At 40.6% G+C, this 27,821-nt stretch overlaps 1 protein-coding gene across 1 annotated transcript; it reads right to left on the bottom strand.

The window, feature by feature from the left end:
* Nucleotides 1-13,437: 13,437 nt before the first annotated feature.
* Nucleotides 13,438-16,287, bottom strand: LOC116676285 (heparan-sulfate 6-O-sulfotransferase 3-B-like). Its single transcript, XM_032507503.1, has 2 exons — nt 16,054-16,287; nt 13,438-14,264 (listed from the first exon to the last, which is right to left on the bottom strand). The coding sequence occupies exon 2, from the start codon at nt 14,081-14,083 to the stop codon at nt 13,544-13,546; it is 540 nt and encodes a 179-aa protein (XP_032363394.1). The 5' UTR covers nt 14,084-14,264; nt 16,054-16,287; the 3' UTR covers nt 13,438-13,543.
* Between the last annotated feature and the right edge of the window lie 11,534 nt (nt 16,288-27,821).

Below are 27,821 nucleotides of genomic sequence, written 5' to 3'. Positions count from 1 at the left end.
CAGCAGCTTCAGCGTCCCCAGAGAGAGAGATGGATATGGAACACGCATGAGAGAACGCACTCACTCTAGACACCAAACACAAACTCAGTGCGTTGGTTTACACTAACTACGTTGGGCTCAGGTAAGACAGAAAACAAAATGCCTCCCGTTGGAGTCGATGCGGTTCGGTTCCCTCGCTCCCATGTCTGGTTCCACCAGGTTTGTCCAGCAGTAGGACCTCATTCTCACTGGCGGGTGGATCACTATTTGGCAGCATCTGCTGTTGACACTTAAAAGTCTAGAACTTGGGATACAAGACACCCACTTTTATAAATGTATTCCAAGTAGAAAAATATTGTCTTGTTTTTGAGCCCATACAGTATATCCAACTATGCTTAAGGATGGTATAGTATGTATTTTGTAACTGTTAAAATGCATTGATTGCCATGAGTTAAGTGCTTTGTTTCTAAATCTGTTGTATATTCCATGTGAAAACTGGCCCTTTAACAATGGGAGCATCAGTACAGCTGTGATTGTTTCGAGTTCACAGCCAAACTAGAAATTAGTTGATTGATTGAGGGGGAAGCTGTGTTACTGACAAGAGACAAAGAGGACAGCCTCTAAAAGGTTCACAATTTAGCAATTATTGCCAGACGGCAGATATCAATCAGCTGTGATATATGCTTAAGTGTGCCATGATGATTATCACGGCAGAACACACCCGCAGACAGGCCCACCACGGAGATAATGGCCTTCCACAGTGGAAGCAAAGTGAATACCCTGCCATCTTTCGTCGGGTATATACGGACAGCACTAGATGGATGGACACACACAAGTGCCTCACAAAGCGGCCTTGTTGTACTTCCTGGAAAATAGCTCAGTCTTCTCCTCTTCCCTGTGCCTATCATCTATCTGTACAGCTACCGCAAGACAGCCAGATCAATAAATGTCCATGCAACCCCCCCGCCTTTCTGCGTCTGTGCTTTCATTGTGACCTATTGACAAAGAGCAGCAAATGTCAAAGCTCTCCACTTGCCTGTGTCAGGGACAGAGGATTAAGATTAAGAAGGGTCAAATAAACTCGTTGGAGGAATGGCGGTGGATTTCTCATGCAGCATTTACCAAGGGTCGGTAGGAGGGGCTCTGCAGGTATCTGACGCTTTCAACAGAAACATTTCACTTAAAAATGGAAGGTCTTCCTAAACCTGTATTGCTTGTTTTGTCCACTTGGAGGAAGAAAACAAGCTAAAACCACCACTGATCTATCATGTTATGGCTAGCATGTTAGCAAAAATTAGCTATATTTACGAGTGGGCCTTAACATGTATTACATGATTGTCTTTTTTACATAACAGCGGTTTCTTGTTTTAACTGCTAACATTAGCTAAGCCTTATGGCGTGGGACTGGTAACCGTTGATTTTGTTTAGATATGCCAAATTCTGACTATATAAGTGATTATTGGTCGGAGTATATATTTGTATTAATTATATGTGTTGGCACCTGACCCTATACACGTTCATAGCAACAAAAATGACGAGGAGGGGACACAGTTTTATATTTTCAAATAATTAAGAAATAAAGAGGCGTTGATTACTCGATAGGCTGTGTACTTGTGCTGTTACATTATCTGGGTCACATTAAAGTGATATTACCAAAAGATGTATGCAGAATTCCTTCAAAAGTTTAATTGTTAAAAAGTAATACATAAATCTTTTAAAATTTGATTGAAATGTATTGTACAGCAAAATCTGGAATTGTTGCAACCCGCTCACTAAATTCACTGTCTCGGAACAAAGCTGATGAGTGGTTGAGAATAATAATTTAAAAACTTGCTTAAAGATGCTAAAACACCTAGCTGGGGGGAACGGCAGTGTCGGGCGATAATTTTCTTTGGGTCCGTAACAAAAAGTGAGCCCCTTCTTATCGCAGGTATTAATTTGATTTATTATTGCTATAAAATTATTGATCATAGCAGTTTGAAATGGATTGGTGCTTCTAAACTCTCCGGGGTTTCTTGTCAAATCCCCGCATCTCCAAAGATGAAATAGTGCTGAGAACATGTTGTTGGTTGAGGCTTTCCTGAGCTAAAACGCCCTTTTTTTTTTTTTTTTTTTTAACACCCATCTCTCTTAAACATCATCTGCCTTCCGCCCCGGTTAATTCCATGTCAGTGCTCTTTGCTAATGCGATAAATAGCTTTAAAGTCTTTCAGGCATGAACAGGACAAAGGGGGACCAAGTTTCGATGCTCTTGGATACCTGATTGATTGAGGCCGAAATCTAATCTTCTCAGAGAGATTTTCAGTAAATGTACAAGAAACTGATTGTGTCACTTAATAGAACAGTCATTGGCAACGCACAACTGTGTGCGCGTGTGCTTGTATGTAATCATGCATAGTTGTTCCAAATGCTAAAATGTTAAATCAGCTTGTCACATTTAGCTAGCGATCAATCCAACGCTTCGTTCGTGCCCTTCTCGCTTCCTGTCACCTTCCTCCATACAGCAAACTTGCAAACTATTGATCGCCCTCTCTCTGTCTCTCTCCCCAATTATCTCTCTTTCACTCTCTAAATCACCATCAAAAAAAGCTACAGAGGAAACTGGCAGCAAAAGATCAATATGGGCCTTGTTAATTCACTCACTCCCATCAAGGACACAGTCAAGTCTAATGATGAGAGCCTTGATGGAGGCTGTTTATGCTGAAGAAGCAGCCCAAAAAAAAGAATCTGGATCGATAGCAATCTTATTTATATCACATTTTGAAATTGAAAAACATCATGTTGGCTTTTAGTTGAGGCGTTTCTGGAGAGTGGTTTCACTGCTCCAGCAGCCCCCCCCCCCCCCCCCCCTCCACTGTTCCAACGAGCGCCGTCAATGAAGTATCACTTTGGAAGGCGTTTCTATCTGCCAAGTTGGGAGAAGGAGCCAGTTGGAAACAAGCACGGGACTGCACATCGATTTCACACTGTAGTCAGGGTGTTGATAACTCACACAGTTGGAGCAGATCCATTTTGAAGGTGTTTCTGTGCCCACAAGGGATCCTTTAACCACTGCCTTCAAGAGGCAGTTATCTGAAGAACAAAAATCACTTTTAAATAGATGGCTTCAAAGACATTTATAATAAACCCACCAGCAACTTAAAGAACGATGTTCTTGAATGTAAATGTACTGTATGTATTCAAGTCAATAAATATGTTTAATCATTTGAACTATGCAATTGAAACGGTCCTCCAGCGCCTAAGGTGCAATTTATTTTTTATTTCTTGGAGTATCTTCAAATGCTTCATATCCCTAAAATCAGCACAAGCTCAGCAAAAAGGTTGAGTCAATAAACCATAATACTTGATACAAGTGAAATTTTGTATTAAATTTAAAAAACTCAGGGCGCCCAGATAGCTCTGTTGGTAGAGCGGGTGTCCATGTATAGAGGTTTACTTAATTTTTTTTTTTTTTTAAGATATGCTCTGCATTTTTATGAGCAGATTGTAAAGCCGTTTTCATACTTTCATCTGCAATAGAACAGTCCATCTGTGGTTTTTGCACCAGGCATGTAACGCGATGAAGAGATCACGAGTGCACAAGACGTGAAAGCTAAAAGAATGAATGCTCCAGCTGTTATGTTTTTTATTTTAGATTGATTATCACCTGACTCTGCAGTTCACCTCAACTCTACAGAGTGTTTCAGCAGATTGTTTTAGTTTTACAACCCGCAGCTTCAATGCTCTCCTATAGTTTTGTAAGTCAAAGCACAGCTACACAACTTTTATTAAGATTTTTGCTTATATAGTAATGGATATTTAATGTAATTTTACACCAAAATAAGCCCAGAAATGAAACCAAATCTCTTCTTAAAACGGCCATGTTTCCATTGTGTAATGTGTTGAATGAGCATTCGACCCTTGGATCAGGGAGGCTGTTGTGGATAAACACATCAAATATTGGCCTCGTTTGATTTTCATCTTAGCCAACTTGACTGTGGGTGAATGGGTAACTACGTACAAATGGGAAGAGCTTTACAACACAGCAGAGGGGCTCGAATTCCAAAAAAGTAAATGAGGCTGGCAATTAGTCTGCATGTTTAAAAGGGATGTTATCAAGATGACTGAGAGAAGCTGCTCAGCTGCTCAGAGACAGGGTGAGTGTCATCGCATCCGTCTCCAGAACAAGAGGTCAGACGGGATCCATTTTCACGCATCTGATTCTCTTTTGTACTAATTTAATCTTTGTGTTCCAATTACAGGCAAAATGAGCCCCCATCTCCATCTGCGCACAGCGGGATCACTATCCAACAAGCACACACACACACACACACACACACACACACACACACACACTCACAAAAACAACACTAGCCTGTGATGATCGGTCAATAGCAAGGGCTGGGTGTCGTTCAAAAAAATTCAATACAGGAACTGATACTGTGAATTTGATAACGATTCGTGAATGATATAATAAAATTATAGTATAACACATTAAAAAACTTTCAGCTGATTTACACCTATGTGGTGCAAACTGTAGTCTCTGTGCGTGATGTAGCGTTTTTCCTGCATGCCTGCACCACCAGCCTTATCAGATCTTTGTACAAGCATGCTTATTGGCTCACTGACGCTGATGAGATTTATTGAATGACGAGGCATTTTCAAAACTAGGGAGGCAATTCGGTCAGGGGCCATAAAGTATTAAAGTTTGGAACCCTGCCCTATCAATAGCACAGCTTTCCCTCCACAATATAGTCCAGTTCTAATGCATATCGGCAGGTTACATCACTCGATAAATTCCACAAAAGCACAGAGTGTGGGGAGAGACAGGATGAGCAAGGAGACTGGTGCTGCACTATGATCTTCATTGGTTGCAGATATGAGATGCTATTTGGGCGATAAAGGAAAAGCCCCAGGGATGCTGATGTGGAGACGAGGGAGCCGAGAGCGAGGTGTCTGGGCAAGCGAGGGTGTGAGATATGGTTTTGCTGTAAACTAGGTGATAGCCTATGGGAGGAGCTGCAGCCAACAGTCACTGAAATACAAAATCATCTTTGCATAGAAACTCTTCTTCCAAGGACAAAATCATCCATCTATATTTATTAAACTCTGGCTGCATTTCAGGTAGCTACATTTTAACAGAGTTCATTTTGTTCTTAACAGCACCCACGTCAAGCGTAGTGTACATCCACACACGAAACAACCTGGCGTGTGCAGCTTTGTAGGCTTAGCCTTAACCTTTCCTTGACATCTTAATCTTTGCAGCTTTGTGAGGTGTCAGCCAGTCCTCTAGGTCCATGTAGATATGGAAAGGATAAATGGGGGAATGTACTCTGAAAAAGGTCACATCTACCCACACAAACTACTGAGGGATTTCTGAAAGGCAATCCACTTTTGAGCAATATGTGAAGGCTGCTTTCAACAGTGCTGCATGTTTTCTCGCTGCTTTGGACTTTAGGAAGTTGTGAGTGAGTAACAGCTTGTATCCTTCCTCTTCTTATTATGATTATTACTCTGTAAATGAAATGTAAGGTGCAGCATGCTAGATCCCACTTATATAAGGTTCACCTAGAAGAGAGATGAAATATTTTGATGAATCTGAGGCGTTTCCCATGCAATTGAACAGTTTCATTCCATGATGTCTTATCTGCCATCCATCCTACAAAAAGTCTGACGGCACAAGACAGAAACCACGAGGCAGTTTGATGGATAACGCATAATGATCTGTCTAGCAGAGACTTCCTCCCTGTGATGGTTTCTCTCTTTTGACAAAAAAAAAATCTTAAATCCAGTCGACAGGTTTCTATATAAATCTGGACTTCTGAATTAATCCCCCTCCTCCCTTCCTCCTCCCTCGTATAATAAAACCTGTCTTCGACTGCCCCTAATCCCTCTAAGGAGTGTGGAGATTACCCAGATCCTCTGAATATCTCACATTTCTCACAAGAAAGCAACACGCTGCTCACTGTCATGAAGGGAGTGCTCTGAGGGGTTTGTTTTAACAGAAACAACAGACTTTGTGTGTAAGTAACTTGATCCTGTATTCCACTGTACAATCAGTTTTTTAAGAGAAATGCATCCTAGTAAGGGAATTCAAAGTAGGATGCCATAATTATTACCTAGTTCTGGCCATTGCCATATTGAATACTCTGCAGCTCCATTATGCCAACAGCACATCTCTAACAGCTGATTTAACGTATTAACATTTAACATTTAATGTTCTCTCTCTCTCCCTCTCTTTTTACTCTTTCTCAAACATTCACAAATTAATATACTATCTCATAATTTTGATAAATATAATAACTTGGCGATACTAAGTCGTAAATACAAGACATTTTCTCATACGTAGTAAGCAAGGACATTTTAAAAGCAATCATCAAAATGACAAAACTAGGAAAAAAGGCCTGGGATGATAACCAGATTATGTTAGAATCCCATTTTGATTTTGTTTTGAAAAACTAAGCAGTGGAATACAAGATCATAGTAAAGCAATATACTGTATATAACTATGAGAAAATATCATGATTAAGCCTAGTTGAAAAATAAAACGTTAAAAATATTTTTTCATATGCCTTCACACACTGTCTTATTAGCTGCTGGTTAAATCTTGCACTAGTAGTACTGGGTATTTTAACTAATTAGTTGATAGGCAAGTAGGGCATTTAGCCTGTGATGCTGTTACTAAAAGGCCTATATTTTACACCACGTTGGTTTTATAAGCTGCCAAATAAAAAATGTTTTCACATAGGAACCTGTGGTAATTATTAGCAGGATGTATGGGAAAATTCCCATAAGACCTTGCCGCCTGTATAAGTGTGTCAACACGAGCTGTAAACAGATCATCAGAATCCACCACTGCTGGTTTGGAAATCATTATCAGTTCATTATCAAATTCACACTCCTGCAATAGATTGCACAGCCATGCAGCTGCTGTAATTTTCTTTTGCTTTAAGTTTAAATTCAGATTTTAAGTGGTTCAATAGCTCATACACATCAGGGATCTGTCAAAGTATGTCAAATGCTAAAAAAAAAAAAGTGCAGTGTGTGTGTGTGAATTGTGTTGAAATGCATTGTGGAGTAAGAGAGCCGTTCATAACCGTAGAAAGTCAAAGTATAACGATGCAGGTGATGTCAGTTTGAAAGCAAAATAAGTCTTAATAGTAAACTATGACAGTAAGTCATGAGATTATGGACTAAGGAACAGTTCAAAAATGCACTATATTGATCTAAGTTGTTATATTATAATTTTTAACCTTTGGAGTGACACAGGCTAGCTGGGTCACATTTCCCATGATATTTGCAGACTGTTTCATAAATTACAATTCATGCAAAAGGTGATATACATTCAGCCAGACGTCACCGACAGGCTGGTGTGGATATGTTGTGTCATAAGTGTGAAGAGACATAACGTAACGCACACAAATGAGCACACATGAAATCTATACGTACCTCGTTGGCTAACATTTGACGTCATTCCCTTGGCCACCTCCAGAGTGTCGTGTAAGGATAGGACGTTTTGACAAAACCTACGACTAAATGCCAGAGATGCTCTCAAGTCTCTGAGCTAGAGTCCAAGTCAACTCTCAAGTCTCTGAGCTAGAGTCCAAGTCAACTCTCAAGTCTCTGAGCTAGAGTCCAAGTCAACTCTCAAGTCTCTGAGCTACAGTCCACGTATATCTTGCGTTAAGCGCTTTGTTTTGTTGCATGAAGTTTTTAGAGCCAAAGCTTATGATGAACGGCACAGCAGCTGCTGGTGCCGTCGACATGTTGGTTTTCCTCTCTCACATGTGGCCGCACGCAGCAGATACATTATGTGTTACGTAGGTAGGTTGTAGGTCACACAGGGAGGGGAATAACGTTTATCAGACATTTCCTTAATGATTGTTCACGAGTCCCGCATCTTGAGTCCCAGTCGAGTCTCTTACTGAGTGTGTGACTTAAGTGCGACTCGAGTCAGTCTCAAACTCAAGTCCCCATCTCTGCTAAATACTACCTGAAGAGAGTAGTGCTTTATCAGGCTACATCCCAGCATCATGCTGCGGCATAAGCCAAAAATAAAACTCTAGTGTCAGGTACTGTGCATATACCTTTCCACCCACAAGAAGTGACGAATCAGAACTTGAGTGAAATGCAAACTGTCTCTCACCTTCTGCCTGTTTCAGTTCCCTTAAAGGGAAACTACTAAATCCATTTTGACTAGTGATGGGATAATGCGTAATGGCATTTAGTTAACGGTACTGTAAAGCCTGAGTTATGCTTTCTGCGTGGACAAAGCTGAAGCGGAATTGTGACGAGGAAATGTTTGGATCTTTTATACTCCGTGCGGGGTTTCTCTTCTTATGGCGAACCCGCAGCTCCTCAAAGTTCTCCATTCCCGCCCCCATTGTTAGAAAATGACGGAAGTGCAGGTATAGCTGAAATCCCGACGCATGACACCCCCACGAAGGGTGTGTCTTATGATGTAAGTCACTTTGGCCGCGTAGACACTCGGAAGCGCAGAAATCGTGCGTAACCGTAGCACCTGTGGAGCCCAGTCGTAAAGTCAGCCCGCTGACTCGGTAGTACTGTCTGTCACACTGCAATATTTACCTACACTTAGACAACATTAGCTGTTTAGTGTTTCGAATTAAGCAAGGAAATGTTTTACTGCTTATGAACTCAACTTTTCCTTAATAAAAAGAAATGTATGGGCTATTTCTTTTCTCAAAAATCCCATAGTCCTCACTTTAAGGCATCACAGATCCACTGGGAGCTGTTTGTATGACTTTTGGACTGAAGGTCCCATATTTTTTTTATTTTTTTTGTCAATCAGCGTTCTTGTCACATTGAGTTTATACAATAATGTGGGGCTGTCAGCAGTTTGAATTAACTTGATGTGTAAGCTTCGAGACTGACATTACAGTCAAAAGCAACGTTGACAGTAAAAGGGCAGTATTACGCCTAAGGCATTTAAGAAACACACTCTGCTTCAAACTGAACACATTTTCTCAATAATAAACATCCCTCTATGAAATGTCTGCATTTGTCTCTTTTAGCAGAGGAATTAAACTGACTTCCTGGGACTACAAGGGGAGATTAATGTCAAAACTTGCAACCAAATGTTTTTTGCCCTTATAGTCTACTAAATACGTCAGTGAAACATGGTATAGCAATTGAAAACAAAAAAGCCCATATATCTTGGAAACTGCATTTTGATAAAATCATCTTTTTCACCCATCCTGTGTGAATACTAAACCTTGTCAACTTTCTGCATATTTCTGCATATTTTTGCATATATTATTCCCTTTAGTGTCACTGCAGTCACCAATGGCAAATGGCAATAGGTTGCCATTTCCAAATGAATAGCTTAAACCACCTTAACTGTGTCTAGAATGAACTGGGCTAATTAGACTCAGGATGATCTGTGTGTTGGCCAGCCTGCATTCTTTGCTCTAATCTGAAATAATGAGGTCAGTAATAATGTTACACTCTCTGACTGCTCAGTGTGAGGTTGGCTGCCGAGGACGAAGAGGGCAGCCCGGCAATTGAAAGAGGTTTTATATCTGGCTTGTACAGCAAATTTGTAACCCGCTGCGATGTGAATGCTGGGGCTTCATGCTGCGTGCAAAGCCTTGCAGGAGCCTCTGACCGATGGTGTGCCCATCAAAAAGTACTTGTACAAGCCACGTCTTTCTCGCTGAAGTTTGCGTATTAGGGGCGACATGGCCCGACAGAAGAAGGTTGGATGGATAGATGGGGTGGGGGGGGGGGGGGGGGGGGGGGGGGGGGGGGGGTTAGTGCATTATGTGCTGCTTAAGTTAAGTCAAGAGTGAATGGATAGATAGAGGAAGAAAGAAACAAGCAAAGGAAATATATACAGGAGGTGAATTACAAACCTAAATATGATATCTGTACATAGATCTGCTGCGTTGTGATCTGATTATCCTCTAAACAAGAGCTAAATTCAACCAATCAGCTCTGATTAGACAAAGGTTTATGAATACATGGATTGGCATTGGCCTCTAATTTCCATAATGCATCACTAGCTGAAACTGGTCGTTATGTCAAATCGTCTAGTAACCTTGGAACTAATTTTCTTGGTAATTATATTTCTGCATGTATCTATAGTTATGCTATGGGTTGGGACAATATGCTTTTGACCCAATACGATTCTTTCAGGATACATGGGTGCTGGTTCGATTTGTATTGGGATTTTTATTAATTGCAATTCTAGTATTGCGATTCGATAGTACTGAGTATTTCTTGGGAGTACTTTTCCTTCTTTACCAAAAACAAAAGTTGAACAATACACTTCTAGAGACAATACTGTATATCATAAGACATTTCCAAAAACTGTTACCATATCACATAACAGAAGTGGATGGAAACGTGTATTCGTTTGCATTTCGTGTGTAGTGAAGTAGGAAGTTCAGTATTTAAGTAATGATACTCTTTGGAAGGGATTTGTAGCAATGCCATATTTTATATCTTGTGCTCAGTTAGAGTTAAATAAACTAGTGTAGGATCTGAGGGCTGAGATAAGACTCTCTGCAAACTGCACCACACTGGCAGGATGTAGCTTTAACATAGATGTGGGCGTCATCCATTCCCATGACGTTTGATCCCTGACTGTCTGCATTCCCATTGCTGTATATGACTTGTATAAGACGAGAGTCATCCTTCAAAGCATGCTATTACTGAGTTGGATTGTGTTTTGCAATCGGATTAGGAAAAAACATTTTTGAGTGCTTTATAAACTACATAGAATTGGTTCAGCCTGAAATACTCTCAATGATTATGTTTGGACTTCAGGTACAAAGCAAAGTATAAAGCAATGGGGATTATATTGAAAAAACAAGTAATCTCTCTCTCTTTAATGGGCCGAAGCACACGCATCTTACAGAATAGATCAGAGTAGCATTGAATATTATATTAAGCTGGGCAGTAACTTGTCTTAGCCCAAATCCAGATACACATACCCATGCACATCATCCTGTGCGTCACAGTCCATCATGGAAGGGCTACGTCGCCCAAAGTGACAGGACAAGGGCCTTTCAGGTCTGATAAAACTGCAATGTTAAAACCCGGTGGCAACACATCATCAAGAGCAGAATAAGCTCTGGCTAGTCTTTATTCAGCAGTTTTAATCCAAAACGACAGGAGTGTTTCATTAAATGTGTCTGTCTATTTCCATGTGGTACCCTAAACTTTTTTATGTTTTTATTTCCCTGTGTGGACAGATAATCAACCAGACATTATCCCCCGGGAAATTACATCGTCATGTGACAGATGTGTGGCTGTTGAATGAGTTATGACTCATAACTTGTCCAACAAATTCACGGGTATAGATTGAGTTATGAATCATGGTGCTCACATTTTGATACCTTCCTCCAAATATATATGTATATTGCATCTGGTCAACTGTGCACACAAGACTTCACTGTAATCCTGAGGAATTAAAGAATTTATGGCTCAGGACAAAAATGTCATGGAGAAAATATGCATGTTTCAACATCTTAATCAGTGCCATTAAACACAGCAGATACAAATGTGTACTTGAGCTGCTGAAATCCCTAAAGCTGCTCAGTAGCTGTGGTGACCTCTGACCTCCCAGAAAATGGTGTTTTGCTACAGGAATCGAAAGTGTTGCATTATCAGAGAGTACTCTTCAAGATTGCTTGGTGCAGTATCATATTATATCAGATTTTGTCTGCTGCTGTGATAAACAACAGACAAATCTGTAAAATAACACCCACAAGAGTTCATTCACCGCTTATTAGCTCTGAGTGGAAACATGACTCTCTAATAAACTTAATAGCAGGAAATTTGCTGCATAGCCCAGATTTGGACCCATCTTTTTAAAACAAATCCAACTCATGTCAGCCTTGCAATCAGCCTTGTACACAGCTAAGTGCCAATACTAATGAGTGCTGATTTTTTTATTTATTTTTCCCTGACTATTATATTGAACTGACAAGTGTTGACTGGGGTGTTGTTGACTCAATCATAGTGCTCATATGGCTCTGAGGCGCCTCGTTAAAACTACTTAAAAGTGTTCAATTAATTCTGATGGCTGCCACAGAGGACAGTTAATGGACTGGAAGGCTTCTTGAAGGCGCTTCCCGCCCCCCTTTAACTGCTCTCTGTAACATATGGAGATTTGTTCTCTGGACCAACTGCAAGGCAAATTGGCTCAAACACGCAGGCAACACACCTCAGAGGACCCTGCCCTTCTTAAGTGATTTACTCCCTTAAGCTGAGCTGTATTGGTGCTGTAATTACAGGAATTTGAGAAAGACCTTCAGTAGAGGTGGCGGCCTGTCTGCTGGCTGCTTCCGAATGTGTCCGGGGAGACGGCTGCTGGTGTTAACACTGCGGCTTTAACGGCACTGTACCCTGCATTACATGCCAACAAGAATATGTCTGGCATGAGTAGCCTTGCAGGAAACTGAAAGATAGTGAGGAATTTGTGCCACAACCTACACTGTTTCCAAAAAAATCCATTTACCTTGATGTAGTTTTTCTAGATAAGCAAAAGAAGCTTAACAGCTCACTCAGATCCACTGACAAACCCCTTATGTTTGTTTGATTAACCACTTACAATCCATTATGAAAATTGTCATTCCGTTTCTGTCAATTGACTTATCAATTAATAGACTAATCATTTCAATTACACTGAGGATTCTTAGAAACACTTACAAGCATTTTGTGATTTATTACCGCTCAGTAGTAATTTGCCTTGTTTTGAACTTGCTTGTTTAATGACCCACTGACTAAATGAAACACTTTACAATAGGGTACACTACACATAAAAGTAGGTTGTTAATGCATAAGGAATGAGGAACGAGACAGGAATGTATGAGTAACAAATGGTTAGTTAATGAGTAGGTACTGATTGGGATTAAGCACTAATGATTGGTTACTGTTAAAGAGACAGATAGTTACTGTTGAATGAATAAGTAAAGAATGATTAGTTAGGCATTCACTACCATTGGTACTGAGCGGTGGTTAATCTTTAATGAATGATTAGTTAAGCATTCACTACCATTGGTTAAGAATTGTGGTACCTGGAAGTATCATACCGAGTGGTTAGTCATTAAGGAATGATTAGTGAAGCATTCTGAATGCTTCACTAATCATTTGTTACTCATTCATTTAACACTAACAACCTAATCATTAGTGCTTGAATCACAGTCAATCAGTAACTGCTCATTAACTAACCATTTATTCCTCATTCGTTAATCATTAACTACCTACTACCTACTTTTTTGTGTATCTTATTGTAAAGTGTTACCAATGAATGAATGAATGACCTAACAGAAAGAAAGAATAGAGTGAGTGAGTGGAAAGATGAGTATGGATAGAGGATCCAGTAAATCAATTAATAAAAGATATGAGTTCAGTTAGTGATGAATGGGTGAATTAATGAGTTAATTAATGAGAGAAACCTAGTAAATGAGAGGATGAGGAAGCAAATGAACACATGAATGAATGAGTTAATAAGCTGAATAAGTATTTTTTTTTTTTTTTTTTTTTTTTAAGATTATGAATGAGTTAGTGGCTGCCCACTTATTGACGTGACCTGTCCAGCAGGTCATGTCACACCTCACCTTTTGTTCTTTTGGGCACTTTTCTTGTCCCTCTTGTTCATCACTACAGGCACACAGCTCGTGAGCTCGGTCCAGTCCGCGTGCAACCCGCAACTCCAGCCTGTGGAGAACCGGGAGAAGAGCCACGACTCGGCTCTACCGGGCCGGTGGCAGGTGCATTTCCTCTGGCCGGGCATGCAGTCGCAGGGCTGCTCCAGCTGGATGTTTTTGACCAGGTGGCGCCCAAACGTCGTCCCGCCGGTCTTCTGAATGTGGAGGAACACCATCACATCATCTCCTCGGATACTGAAGTCGACGTGCCTGTCCAGGTCCCGCTCCGTGAAGTTAAATTTGGATGTGATTTTGGAGGGTAGGTCCTCGTCCGCCTCGGTGTAAACTAACTCAAACCCTGAAGAGTACCGCTGGAAAAGCCCCTTCTCGTCACTTCTAAAGTAGCAGGTGTTGCTGTCCGCCGGGCACACATACTGGTAGCCGACCATTAAGAAGAGCACGGCCGCAATGGGAATGAAGACGAGTCTATTGAACTTCTCTTCCATGGTGGAAAACTGTAAATCACGCCGCCGGCACAAACGGTAACGTGATGTCCGAGTCGTGTTCCTCTTCCCCTAGTCTCATCCTGCCGCTTCACTTCAACTACGCGGTGCTACTGTCTGTTAAAAATCTGGAGTTCCCCGCTGGCAGGTGTCCTGGAGGGCAGCTTTGACTGGCCTCGTCCGGTGTTTCGGTTTAACTGGTTTTTAAGTTAACTGGTGATAGAGGCAGATGTGGTGTAGGCGTGCCATGAGAAACTCCGCAGAAATGATTACGTAGGTAGCTGCAGTGATGCCTGTTTGAAATACTGCAAACGTCAATAAATCGTCAAAATGTTCATGCTGTCATTAATTGTGTCATAATTGTGTTTAAAGTGTTGGTAATGACGTTTATTTAAACCTTCTGAAGTGTTTGCTGACTCTGCAGATGGAACACAAATAAAGACCGCTGAAATAAGCAGAACAGCGCTCAGTGCGCTCCGATTAACTTGTGTCACAACAAGTACTACCATCGGTCATAGGCTCATATCGATTCATTTACACTTACAAATACCTAATATTTAACATGGGCAACACAACAGCTGTGTTGTAGAAAATAAAACCAAAGTTTCCACACGTCAACATGGTGCACAAATTCAAACTCAATATGCAATGTAAGATCTAGGTCGTGTTAAAGGAAATACATTGACTCAATGCTAAACGTCATTACCAACACTTTAAACACAATTATGACACAAATAATGACAGCATGAACATTTTGACGATTATTGACGTTTGCAGTATATCAAACAGGCATCACTGCAGCTACCTACGTTGTGGTCTTAGTTCTTGCAACGGCATCACAAGTTAATTCAATAACAGTAGGCCTACTACAACATGGATTACGTGTATTGATATCTGTTACATTTCAATACAGCCTGTAAGTAAAACATAAGCTACATATGAGGTTTACACCCAGCTGAATGCAGATGTGGCAACATGTGCATCCGCTCAGATTACGTTGTGATACATAGGCATTTATAGGCTAGATGTAATTATATTTATGTAGGCTACGATGGGTTATGTTAAGTTGCAACCTTACAATCACGTTCCTTAATGTGCAGAATGCCTACTCATTCATCCAGATACAAATGATACCTCTCGCTTATTGAAACGCATATTGCATATAGCACAGTGGGTCGGAGAGAAACATATTTTTTATTGCTCTGGGTGTCTGGCACATATTGTAGAATTGACTTGAAGTGCCGGAGTTCGAGCAAGTGTTGGTTGTAGAAAGTCAATCTTATGAATGTCTGAATAGTTGCAACATTATAGTTAGGAAACAATGCAATTTCAGATATGTACAATCCAATTGTTAATAGTTATTTTAAGTTTAGATATCCATAATTACAAAAACATTCCAGATAGTGTAATTTAAAATATCCAAAACTTCACTATGCCTTAAATATTACATACATCATGCTATGAATGATATCTGAAGTTGAGTTGAGTCAGTATATGAAAAAATCCCATTTCGAAACATAGAAGTGATAGGGTCAAATAAATAACAGATAACATGAAAAGTCCCCCGCTAACATACATCGACACATTTATTATTCCAACAGTAGGCCTATATAATACACCAGTTTGCTTACATTTCATAAACAGTGCTTTAACGGTGAAGTGTTATAGTCACAAGTCGATCGGGGTGTACCGTGACGTGCAGTAAGAGACACAGTCGCCAGACAACGGTTGATATTTCGTAACGACAACGGCAAGTGTTTGCATAAATGTCTGTCGGGGCAGGAATTAATGCTCAGCAACTCGTTTTTATCGTAAAGTTTCACAAGACACCGACAAATAAATGTGAAATAGAAGGAAAGCGATAATAATGTTTATTTCCTGGTTAGTCGGGAATGGGTCCTGAGAGACCACGCCTACACCACATCTGCCTCTATCACCAGTTAACTTAAAAACCAGTTAAACCGAAACACCGGCACGAGAACAGGTCCACTTCTCCAACTTGAGGCTGTCACACTAAACATTCAGTAATTTCCTAAAACATTCGGACATTTTTTTTTTCTTCTTAAATTTGTCAAACTGCATGCAGTGACACCTTACGAGACGTCAGTGCGGAACGGCACATCCCCGCGCGAGGAGCGTTCCGGCTCGGCTGTACCAAGGCCAACTGCTGATCGGTATCTGAGCCAGGAGCCCCAGCGACAAGTTAGACGCAATTCACACCATGACTTCCTGTCAAGACTTTCAAAATAAAGCCTGTACGCACATAGTGCCACATTTCACTTTTAAATGGACCATTTTTTTTTTCAGTTCAATAAACAAGCACTGGCAGTTTCGTGTAATGCAAACATTAACAAAAAAAGTAAACATTTTAAAAACGTGGCTATAAAATTGAAAGTTATAAAAAGCAGTGAATCTTAAATATTACTTTATTGCACCTCGTGAACGTGATTGTGTTGACATCCCAAATTACATTTAATCAAATTGATTTATCTAAAGTGCCATTATATGGCTATACTTTTGTCAAAACAAAAATACCAACTTGGTTGAAATGCATGTATCTTATATTGACAACGTTATTCTAGTTTGGAGATTTGTCATTTGGACTGCCACCTCTTTGCATGAAGAGGCGGAGCCAACAACAAGTTTGAAAAGTGGGGCCTCCACTTCAGGCCTGCTGTCAAGCTAAAATTACTTTACAGTGAAGTTTTACTATTGTCCATCAGGCCAAATACCACAGACATAGGCTGTGAGAAAGCTTGACTATAAAACAAGGTAATGTACAGTATGTGATACCAGCTGTTCTTAAATGTAACAGGTTTCCAGTTCCCAGTCCCAGTGTCTAATCAGCCAGAGTAATGCACCCCTGAATTGCATTTGGTACAGGCATGTATGCCACCCCAAGGCCGTTTACCAGAGAGCAGCAACTGAGTGTAATTTAGCAGTTAAAATAATTCCTTTAAGCTCAGGCTTGCTTTTATTTTGAAGACCAAACAATAAAGTTTCCGGTTCGGTTCTGGCTGGTTTGACTGTACATCTGCGCCTGTCATCTGTCCCGGCTGCCGAGCAGGTGACGCAACCGAATCTCTAATCACAACACACACACACACACACACACACACACACACACACACACACACACACACACACACACACACACACACACACACACACACACCACACACACACACAGGCAATTTGAGTCGCCTAGAACAACTGCTGCCAGAAAATCAGTAATCTCAACGCTATAGTCTTTAGGAAACATATTGGGACTTAAAGCGTGAATGATGTAAACACCAGTGATATTAATGTTATGTTTAACTTATTTTGTTATGTTTATTCCATATTGTATTATGTTGATACTGATATAAGGGGCTCCGGTCGGTTGTACTGAAGTGTATCTGCTGAACGACAAAAGAGAAGATATTGTCTTAATATATGAATGTTTGTAAGATGAAGAAGTACTGTGAAAATTGGACTTCTGTGATTTAAGTTATACCGCCAGCAGGAAGGAGTTAAATCCTCAGGCGAGCTTTACGAGCCATTTCAGCACCATGGACAGATTCCATGTGTGTGTGTGTGTGTGTGTGGTGTGTGTGTGTGTGTGTGTGTGTGTGTGTGTGTGTGTGGTTGTGTGTGTGTGTGTGTGTGTGTGTGTGTGTGTGTGTGTGTGTGTGGTGTGTGTGAGATATGGAAACTACGGCTAGAACTAAATATATTTTACAACAGGAATGAGTTAAATCCTCAGGCGAGCCTGACCAGTTATTTCAGCACCATGGACAGATTCCAAGTGTGTGTGTGTGAGAGAGAGAGGGAGAGAGAGGGATGGATGGATAGAGATGGATGGATAGAGATGGCCACTACAGGCTAGAACTAACTTTTTTTTTTTAACAACAGGAATGAGTTAAATCGTCAGGCGAGCCTGACCAGTTATTTCAGCACCACGGACAGATTCCAACATGTCAAGTCAATAATTAGTCAAGTCAGTAATTGGTTTTACATAGGTTTTCCTATGGCCGCCAACAGACTTGATGCAGTACAATATATGGACCCTGCAGGCCAGACCTAAAGACATTTTATCCCTCAGTAATGCATTTCTGTTAAGCCTACGTTGATCAAAAGCTTTTGTTATCTTGCAGTAAATGCCCTCCATCAAGGGATTTAAACAGAATGCACTTTGGTATGTATTCTATTCAATCCTCTTTCTGCACTTTGCCCTCTTGCTTATAAACATTGAATTAATCTGTATGGGAGTTTGGTCTGTGGCTCACTCCTCTTTGTGTTTAATAGGACTCACTTTCCCTCATCCTGAGGGAGGGTTGTTGTGGAGTGGGGGGCATGTAAGGAATCTTTTATGGAAAGTGTCAGTAGAAGAAATATCTTATTTTCTAAAGGTCATGCAGAAGTGAACTGCTGGACATGAGGAATTTTCCTCAGTGATGATAACATCCTGTGTCAGTATGCTCTTACCTGTAAGGCCTCCTCCAGATATGACATTACACAGTCCTCATTTTGCAAAAGAAACTTTTTCTACAAATGGCACGCTGATTAAAATCTGAGCAGAATCCCTGATGGGTAAGAATCTGCATTAATATTTTGTGCGGTGAAGTGTGACTTGTGTTGTTCTGGCTGTGCAGCTGGGATATTTACGAGGTCCCTGGCGCTCACTACACAAGCCTTGTGAGAAATAACCCCGGGAAGTGCTGATTCAGCCGGCTGCAGCAATGCACAGGGCTCCCAATAATGGAACTCAAGCCTGCTGGAAATTAGGATCGGATTGGTTTGAGATTTCTGTTTATATGTTTTGTCTTTTTATGTGTTTTGTATTTATTGGAATTATTGATTTAAAAATGTGACAGAGTTCATTTTTTGTCTCCTGCAGTGGGACCTCTGAGAGTTGAGAGTTTCTGGGCATTTATAGCAAATGAGCAGTCCGAGACACTATTAAGGAAAGCAAAGAGAATGTAAAGTATAACTGCTGCGCAGGAAGAAGTGAAAACATTTTAAGAGAAAACAACTTTTTTCCCCTCCATGTGCAAAAACCGAGGTAAAGACACAGCACCTTCATCTCTGAAGAAGATTTTTAGTATTTCAATGGGTGTAATGCATATTTTGACAAAACTGGTAGCCTTATCTGCTCACATCATCATCATCATCATCATCATCATCATCATCATCATCATCACATCTACAGGTGGCAGCTGTGCACATGTGAAACCGAAGCCTCAAGCATGCAGACCTGCTCTGTAAGCTGTCTTCTCGTGCACGTGGCCGTGCTGTCATTGCGACAGCTGCTTCTTCTTCCTCCTCTCCTGCCTCCTCTGCTCTGTTCCACCGTGTTTTTTCGTGCGCTAACCTCTCCTGTGGAGTCTCCTGCCAGGCCTCACCTGCCCACTAGCTGTCACTGATTACGTGATCGTCCCTGACTGTTAGCTGCTGCTCATCACATTGCTGCCTGCCTCCGGGTTTGGTTGTTGTGCTGACTGACAACCTGATGCTGATTGTAAGCACGAAGTCTGTTTAACTCATTAGCTGTCACAGGTGCTGGAAACACTGGGGGCCAAAGTCAGAATGCCATATAGTGGTGCTACGTCAGCATTAACAGACAGAACCAGCAAACTGTCTGGGTATTTGTATTTATTTATTTTTATTTATGTATAGTTCAATGGGCGGCGAGAGCCAAGGCAGATGCATGAAATTGCATTTTAATGTACAATTGTACTTTTAGAATAAAACTTAAACTGTTTCTAAATAGTTTGGATGGTTGAATTGGCCATATCTGAAGTTTCTTTTTTGTAATTATAGGTACCTACTTGAGTTCTTTGTTTAAAAAAAAAAGCGCTTTTTCTTTGCAATATTTTAGAAAAGCACTTCACCGAGTAGCTGTGTACCGTTTTTTTTTTGTTGACCTTCATCTAACAATTTAGCACATTAAATTGTAACATTTTTGCTGTCAGATTTTCTGCATCGTTGACATGTATTGGTCCCAGTTACCTCAGCGCCAGATGCAGGAATGACTGGAGAAAAAGCCAAGCTGCCAAATGGTGCCATGTTAGTATTAAAAGATGGAACCAGCGAACAAAAACCTAACTATCTGGATGTTAAAACACTGTTTTTTTCAGCCACTTATCAAACTAAATGTTCAGATGAGTCTGAATTTGACCCAGTAGTGACATATGTTGTAAAGAAAAAGCCTTAAGAGTGTACCGCCATGCTAGTGCCTCTGTGTCTGAGCTAAACTTCTGCACTCTCACCAGCTGAACATCAGCATGTTAGCGTTGCCACTGTATTTTAAACATGGTCAATTCAGTATCTTTGTTAAATTAGCTTATGTTAGCTATTTTTGCTGCTCAACATATTTGGAGACTTTTTACAATGAGTGAAACTGTACACAGTGTAGCTCCTTTGGGCTGAACTAATTGTATTAGGGTTCATATTGGATTTTATTTAGGCTAGATGTTGATGATGGTGTCCTACAGGTTTGTTAAACTTGGCTGGAGTTATGGTTGCTGTCACAAAGTCACCATATCTCTGGAAGTACTGGACAAAAAGAAAAAAAGCTGGCATGGACTACCTTAAACACATTTTGTTAATAGTCACTTTAAACCTTAAACACTTTTAACCTTTGACCTTCATCTAATAATTGAGCACTTTAGACCGTAACATCTTAGCAGTCAGTACTCATTTGCTTTGCAATAGAAGGCAGAAATGTATTTCCTAATTGGCAGGATTGAACATCCAGATTGTAAAATCACATTTTTAGATGCCATCTTTGGTTTCAGGGAACTGACAACTCTGGCCGTGTGCCTCAGCTGCATGTGGCGCGAGTGACTGAATATGTTGGAACTCTCCACCACAGGGATCCACCAGCAGGCCCACAGACCTGCAGTGCAACCAAGGCAGCGCGCCAACCTGTGCCCGGTTCCCACCACAGCTCCATCCAAAGCGTTTAACCAAAAGGGACATGCTCTCCACTTGGTCCCGCATGAAAAGGAAGCTGTTGAGCTGTTGGCCCGTGCTGTGCACCCAGGCAGCTCGACAAAGAATAAACCCAGAATGGTCTACTCTCTGCTACAGTGCCAGGGCGCTTGGAGAGGAGGTCTGTGATACAATCTGCATTTCCCAACAGGTAATTGAAGCTTTGGGGACATGGTTGATGGTGATGGTGGCGGCCAGATCAACTTTTCTGTCTTTACCATCAGCACTGATGGATGTTTATCGTCTCCTCAAAACAGGGCCTGCATGTCACTTCCAGCAGATGATGATTACAGCCCCTGAATGAATGTCAGGGGGGTAAATTACTGTAATTTCACTCGTCGAGCGTGATTGTCGCATGTACCCCAATATTACGGTCACCTTTTTCTGGCTGCACTGATTCATTTAAACTGCTGTGCAATTTCACTGCCAAACGTACCACAAGTATCACACGTATGTTTTTTTTATTTGACTTTTGAGGTTGTGTATTTCCTCGTGTCAAATTTCAGACAGCTATTTTACATCTTTCCTTCAAATTCCTTCAATGATAGTAAAACATTAGGTTGAGTGTGTGACTCCCATTGCACTTATCTATACACCCTGCGCTGATGAGGCTATTGTACATTTAGCTTCTGTAGATAAGAATCCACCTGAATATTATTAGTAGTTGCAGTCAGTGTGCGTGGTAGTATAATATCCTGATTCTATGTTGCAGCAGACTGGGCTAGCACCTGGTCCCATGTGGTTTGTCAAGTCTGAGTATCATGGTTTTTCATTTAGATCATTGTTTGAATGCAGTAAATGCAGTAAATAGCCATTTTTTGGAATAATAAATAGGAGAAAGGTTTTACAGAGATAAGTCCAAATGTCATCTAGACAGTAAATAATGACTGGCGCACCGAAAAGGAAGTCTTTTGCCCTTCTGTTTTCTAGCTGACTACCTGGAACCCCCAGAATTTTTGCCCCCAGAGGCTAACTCGTCGTCAGAGACGTTGGGTCGAGATTGCCTTTTCATCCTTATGTTGTAATAATCCTTCAAACGCATCAAACACATAAACGGTACCTCTGAAACCCTTTTTTCCAATAGCTTGCCCTGCGGTTTTCCGCCGCAGCTCAAACCACGTTGTCTTAAAGGCCCATAAACCCTCACAGTAAAAGCTCCACACTTTTCACAAGGCCTAAAATATGCTGAAATTTCATATTGTCCAGACTTTCTTAAATGCAATATAAACACTTTATTTAATTTCTTAATAACCATAACCGAAGCATATTTACATGCAATGATTGGATTAAAAGGGGAGAGGGGGCCCACTGAGGCTTCACATGCACAGTACAGGGTCCTGATTTCTGTGCTAGTGGTTTGTCAAGAGCCAGTGATGCCTAAAATGAAGATTGTGGGTCCTGTTTGGCTTTTTTTTTTTCAAGACTTCTTCAAACTCTGAAAAGTGTCTGAATGGCTGCCCCTGACACATTAGTGTCAGGGGCATTAGTAATGTGTCAGGCATTCATTGAAAGAGATTCATTACTCACATTCACTAGAAAAGAAATGTTACGTGGCTGATTCAGGAGAAGACCTTAATGCTGAAAGTCCCAAGGATGAAATCAGTGTTCTGCATTAGATGTAATGTTGCGACTAGTAAGGGAACAAACTCAGATTTATAAAGAAACAGCAAGAACCATATAAAACCCGCGGGTAAATATCTTTTAACATTCCGTCACTCTGAGAAAACATCAAACACATTTCTAATGCTAAAATAGTCAACCCTGAATTAAAATTCAGCAAACACAAATTCCTAGCTGTAAATCTTGCTCACAATACTTGTTATCTATATTTTGTATTCATAGGACAAACCCATCTGTAAAACTCTGTTATAATAGTATTCTTTTCTATTTATTCATTACATATCCATGTCTCGCACTTACGGAACCATTGTATATATCCTGCACTTACTGCTATTGCACTTCTGGTTAGACCTAAACTGCATTTCGTTGCCTTGTACCTGTACTTGTGTAATGACAATAAAGTTGAATCTAATCTAATCTAATCTAAAAAATGTGATAATAGGTGTATGGAAACTTGAGTTGTGATTAAGGCAAAGACAATTAAATAACTATATGGAATATATGACAGTCATCTAAGCTGTCTTGGTTTTTATCTTCCTACCTTTGTGAACATGTACAGGACCTAAACATCAACTCTATATGCCAAAGCAGTTGTGTAATACTATCAGAAAGTTAAATTAGGTCAATGTGTTCGGAGGTTGTCTGTGAATGCTGTTTTTCTCTTTGAACTTAATTGTGTCAAACACGTTTTATCTTAAAAAGCCCAATCTGTGACTGCAGCACGATTCCTTCTGTGGGGGGGAAAAAGTGCATGTTTGATTACCATTGACTTTTTAGAGCCACTGTTTCTTGGTCTAAAACTCACCACCTGATTTCTTTCCTCTCTGTATTTCATTTCTTTGGTCCTGGGACACCTTCTCATGTCTCAGCTATTGTTAGTAATTTGTTTATAATTGATCACAAAAACAAAATCCTGATGAGGAAAACCCCTATTGACACCGTTTTCTTGAGTGTTAGCTACAGTAAGTGTTGTTTTATTGTGGTAAATTAAGCTGTTTTTCCTTAAAAAGTGACACTGGATAAATGATGCAGTACACACAGCCACAAGCGTGTCACGTTATCGTCATGAGGTCAGTCTGGTGGCAGCTAACGGTCCATCCAGCTGGAGAGTGTCTGTGTCAGGGTAACAATGCCTTTGAGCTGAGTCAGGGGCTGTCTGGGCCACATGCCCAATAACTCTGGCAGTCAACAGTTCACTATTTTATTGCCAATTACAGCAACATTGCTTAAGACTGCATGGCGCAGGAATTCAGTCATCACATATTCCAAGCACACATACACTGGAAACTGTCCCAGTCTTAAGCATTGTTTATGCTTTCATTTTTTTCAAATTGCCTCCATGCCCGCTATCTGGCAGCTGGGCTTCTTTGTTGTATTGGCCATAGAGATGGAATAATTCATGTCCGGCCAAATCTGTTATGTGTGTTCACGCCAAGGGCCATGATTAAATTCATGTCACACATTTGCAGGTACTCAAGCCTTGAGCGAGTAAGAATAAAAAAAAAAAAAATGTTTACAGCATCTTCGGGATAGGTGTAAATTGAAAGGAGTCATTATCTACAGAAAGCACCTTCCCAAGTGGCAGCAAGGGGAGGCTTCAAAAGAATACTTTATTTCGCAATCCAGACCCATTGCAGAAAATGGGGGGGAAGCGTGCAGGGAGAATCTCTGGGAGGCCTGTTAAGGCAAGCTGCTTAGGTAAATGCATTAGACAACCACACATCAAAGCCTTAAATATTCAAGGGGCCTCAGATGGCGAGAAATGTACAATGGATTATTCCTTCTTGAGTAAATGCACATAGAATATAAGCATGTGGCAGAATGAGGGGAAAAAAGGGTCTGCAAGGGAGCATTTGGCAAATTGCAGTTGCACCTGATAGAAAATGGTCAAATATAATGAGTGCTACAAAGAAATACTGTGGAGAAGTGGTGTTATCGCAGATCGAACAGAATCAGACATCTTTCTCGCCAACTCTTACCAGTAAAACCAATTCAGCTACCCACATTACCCAGCCGTCATCAGTGACAGTATTCATATTGCGATGCTTCTGCTGTGCTCTCCTCCTACACTAAGCGCCACTTCCAAGAAAACCGTTCAGGCGATGTGTCTTGGCAGTGATGAAGCATAAAAGAACTGAGGCCTACAGGAACGGCGAGTCCACATATCGTCGACAAATGGAAAAATGAGTCTGTGGGAAGTTCTCCGGATCCATCGCTAGGATGTTTTGTGATGAATAGCTAACCTTGTTTCCCAAAACTGTGCTCCCGTGCAGCGGCTTCATCACTATGCAGCTCTATCTTCATATATCTAACTCCCTGCCTGATTTATTAGAGGCTGTGGCAGAGTCGCTAGACCTTGCATGAAACGCCACGGCATTTTGTGCACAAGTACAAATGCTTACATAGACTGCGTGAAGACAGATACATTTGTAAGATGGATGAAGGTTCACATTTGAATTGCAAAACATTTAGACACTCATTACATGGATTTGTTGAATTCAGTGTAAAGAAAAATCTCTGCATCCAGTGGCAACATACATAGTGGTTTTGCTTAATTGAACACATTTCACACACAAATGATGATAGATTAGTTCAATCTCAGCATCTATACCAAAAGACTGACTTTCTTTACCTGTTAAATATTCATGCTGCCTTGTTGTGTGTGTCCCTTCAGGATAAATCCACATTAATAAGAGGTATTTAGTCTGGTATTAATGGCAAAGGGATTTTAGATATTATTCAGGGGAGTGAGAGTCTTAAGACATGGCTGTATTCCACAGTTAAGATGTGTATTACAACCATCTGGTTAAGATTCAGAATCCCAGAAAGCTTGTGTCGCCCACTCATGAAGCTGTGTGTCCTATCCTGTAGCCGACTATTTAAAATGCAACGTGCATGTGTGGATTTCTTCTAAGGATAACAGCAGCCCTAATGTACAATCTAAGAAGATTGTTCTGTAAGCCTTAAAAGATTATATCTGATAGATAGGAGATGAAATCATTTCAGACCAAGCTTAACGTGAGCCCCAGAACCGGTGCAAGAGGTGCAAGTCCAAAAGGCCGGGGTTATTCTCTCATCTTTGTGGCCAAAGCTCTCTGGCAAAGCACCCCTCCTGGCATTTAAAACACATGTCTGCGATAACATCATTGGTTCCTTTCTCCCTCCCTCTGGCCTCCTTAGAGAATCCCTGAGCATCTCTAAATGTCACGTTAAGTGCTTCTCTTGTCCCGCGCTGACACAAAAACAAGGTGCTCTCGAATACTAAGAAGACCCGCACTGGATGGCTGCCATAGCTCAAAGAGAGCGACAGTATTCTCTCCTCTTTCTGCTCTCTCCTCATTTGTTCAAACTGTCAAAAGTAACATTAAGTCTCTAATAGGGCTACCCAAAGGACTGCAAAGACTTCCACTTGTGGTCCTAACTTAATTTGGGTGCTAGTCCACATTCATAAAGCACAAGTCTTTGTCTGCTTGGAAGGTTGGTATTAACATCATAGTCCGTGTAACCCATTAAAAACATACCCCCTGTAGTGCAGGTATATCTAAAAGCAGCAGTGTGCTATTTGTCCTGTAACTAAATAGTGGCGTAAAATATAATTAGATCCTTTAGGTAAGAAATCAGGTAATGGTGTGGAAAGTGTCTCTTTTAAATGCTAATCATAACACGGTGCTATTTAACTTCATAGAGCTGCGCCTGATTAGGTGTGAGACAGAAATTAGTTCCTCCTTGCTGGTTTCCTGTAATAACAGCATTCAGCATTGTTTTTTTTATCATTTACATAAAGGCATATTTGAACACAAGGTGGGGAAGTGCACCTAGAATAAAGCAGTACAACAATAGAAACAAAACAATCAAAACACTATACAGTATAGACTATGATGTCAGCCTTCCAAGCAGACACGACTTGTGCGTTGTGAATGTAGTCTAGCACCCACAGTGAGTGGAAGTCTTTGCAGTCCTTTAGGTAGCTCTATTAGAGACTAATGTTACTTTTGACAGTTCGAACTAATGAGGGAGAGAGCAGGAAAGAGAAAAGGAGAGAAGATAACGATCGTTCTCTTTGAGCTATGGCAGCCATCCAGTACGGGTCTTCTTTATATTCAGAAACAAAGCTTCTCCATTAGATTCTGTCACAAATGTAATGCAACTAAGTACTGTGATATGAACAGTTTATCATTTGGGGCTTATTCTCTTTCTTGCAGAGAGTTAGTATAGACCACTCTCATGTCTGTCCGTTAAGTGCTAGGGCAGGAGACGATTAAGATAAAGCCTATCCACACGTAAACTTTTTTTTTCTTTCCTATGTGCTTGGCATTACATACACACACAAACTGTGTTTTAGGTCACTGAAGACACAGCTGTTAGGTCACACGGGCAGGGTAAAGATTTAAAGAAACACTGTTTTAGTGTAGTCAGGTAGATGTCGCACCCTTGAAAAGAACGACTCTGTCTTTTTTATAGTATAGTTTTCAACAAAGCAGTCGGATATGACCAGTGCTTATTTCAACTTTACTCAATAACTTCAGGCACACACATGGACCATGTATTGTGGCACTAAGATGTAGTAAAACATCAGCTTGTAAAGAATGGATGAAGATTAACTATAATGTGTTTATAATATACATACACACTGTATATGTATAGTTAGTTGGCAACATAGACGGGGGAGTCTTTGTCTTGTGTGGCGTCACAAGCAAGCTGTCGAACCATCTCTTGTTCTGGCTTCATACTTCATAAGAATAATCCTTTTCTCATCTAACTACAAGTATAGTTCCCAACATGTCAAGTTCCAAAATATTATAAAGCCATTGTTGGCAGAAATAACTAGCTTGAGTCAGTTCACCAAATTACCAAAAAGAAACATATTTTCTCACTTAACCTGTACTAGTATCTAGCATGCAGATAGTTATTAGGAATAGGATTTTGGTTTCAAAGTTTTAAGATATCTGTAAGTGAGGTTTCTGTCTCCACCCAAATACAATGTAGGTGAATGAATGGAACTATTTTATTTTTTCTGTAAGAAGGTTCTAGTGAAACCTAATCACAGGGCAGTAACATGGAACGGTACGCTACAGTGAATCTGGAAATGGATGTTGATGAGAATTTTTTGAATGTTGCCTGTCAGTCAGTTCCATTTGCCTTCTTT

The sequence above is a fragment of the Etheostoma spectabile genome, unplaced genomic scaffold (assembly GCF_008692095.1).
Source record: "Etheostoma spectabile isolate EspeVRDwgs_2016 unplaced genomic scaffold, UIUC_Espe_1.0 scaffold00002941, whole genome shotgun sequence".
NCBI classification, from domain to species: Eukaryota; Metazoa; Chordata; class Actinopteri; order Perciformes; family Percidae; genus Etheostoma; species Etheostoma spectabile.
The sequence above is the reverse complement of the archived record's forward strand: the minus strand, read 5'-3'. Positions and strand labels throughout refer to the sequence as shown.

What these genes read in the sequence shown, in the direction of transcription:
- LOC116676285 (XM_032507503.1), bottom strand. Translation starts at nt 14,083, where the DNA reads ATGGAAGAGAAGTTCAATAGACTCGTCTTCATTCCCATTGCGGCCGTG.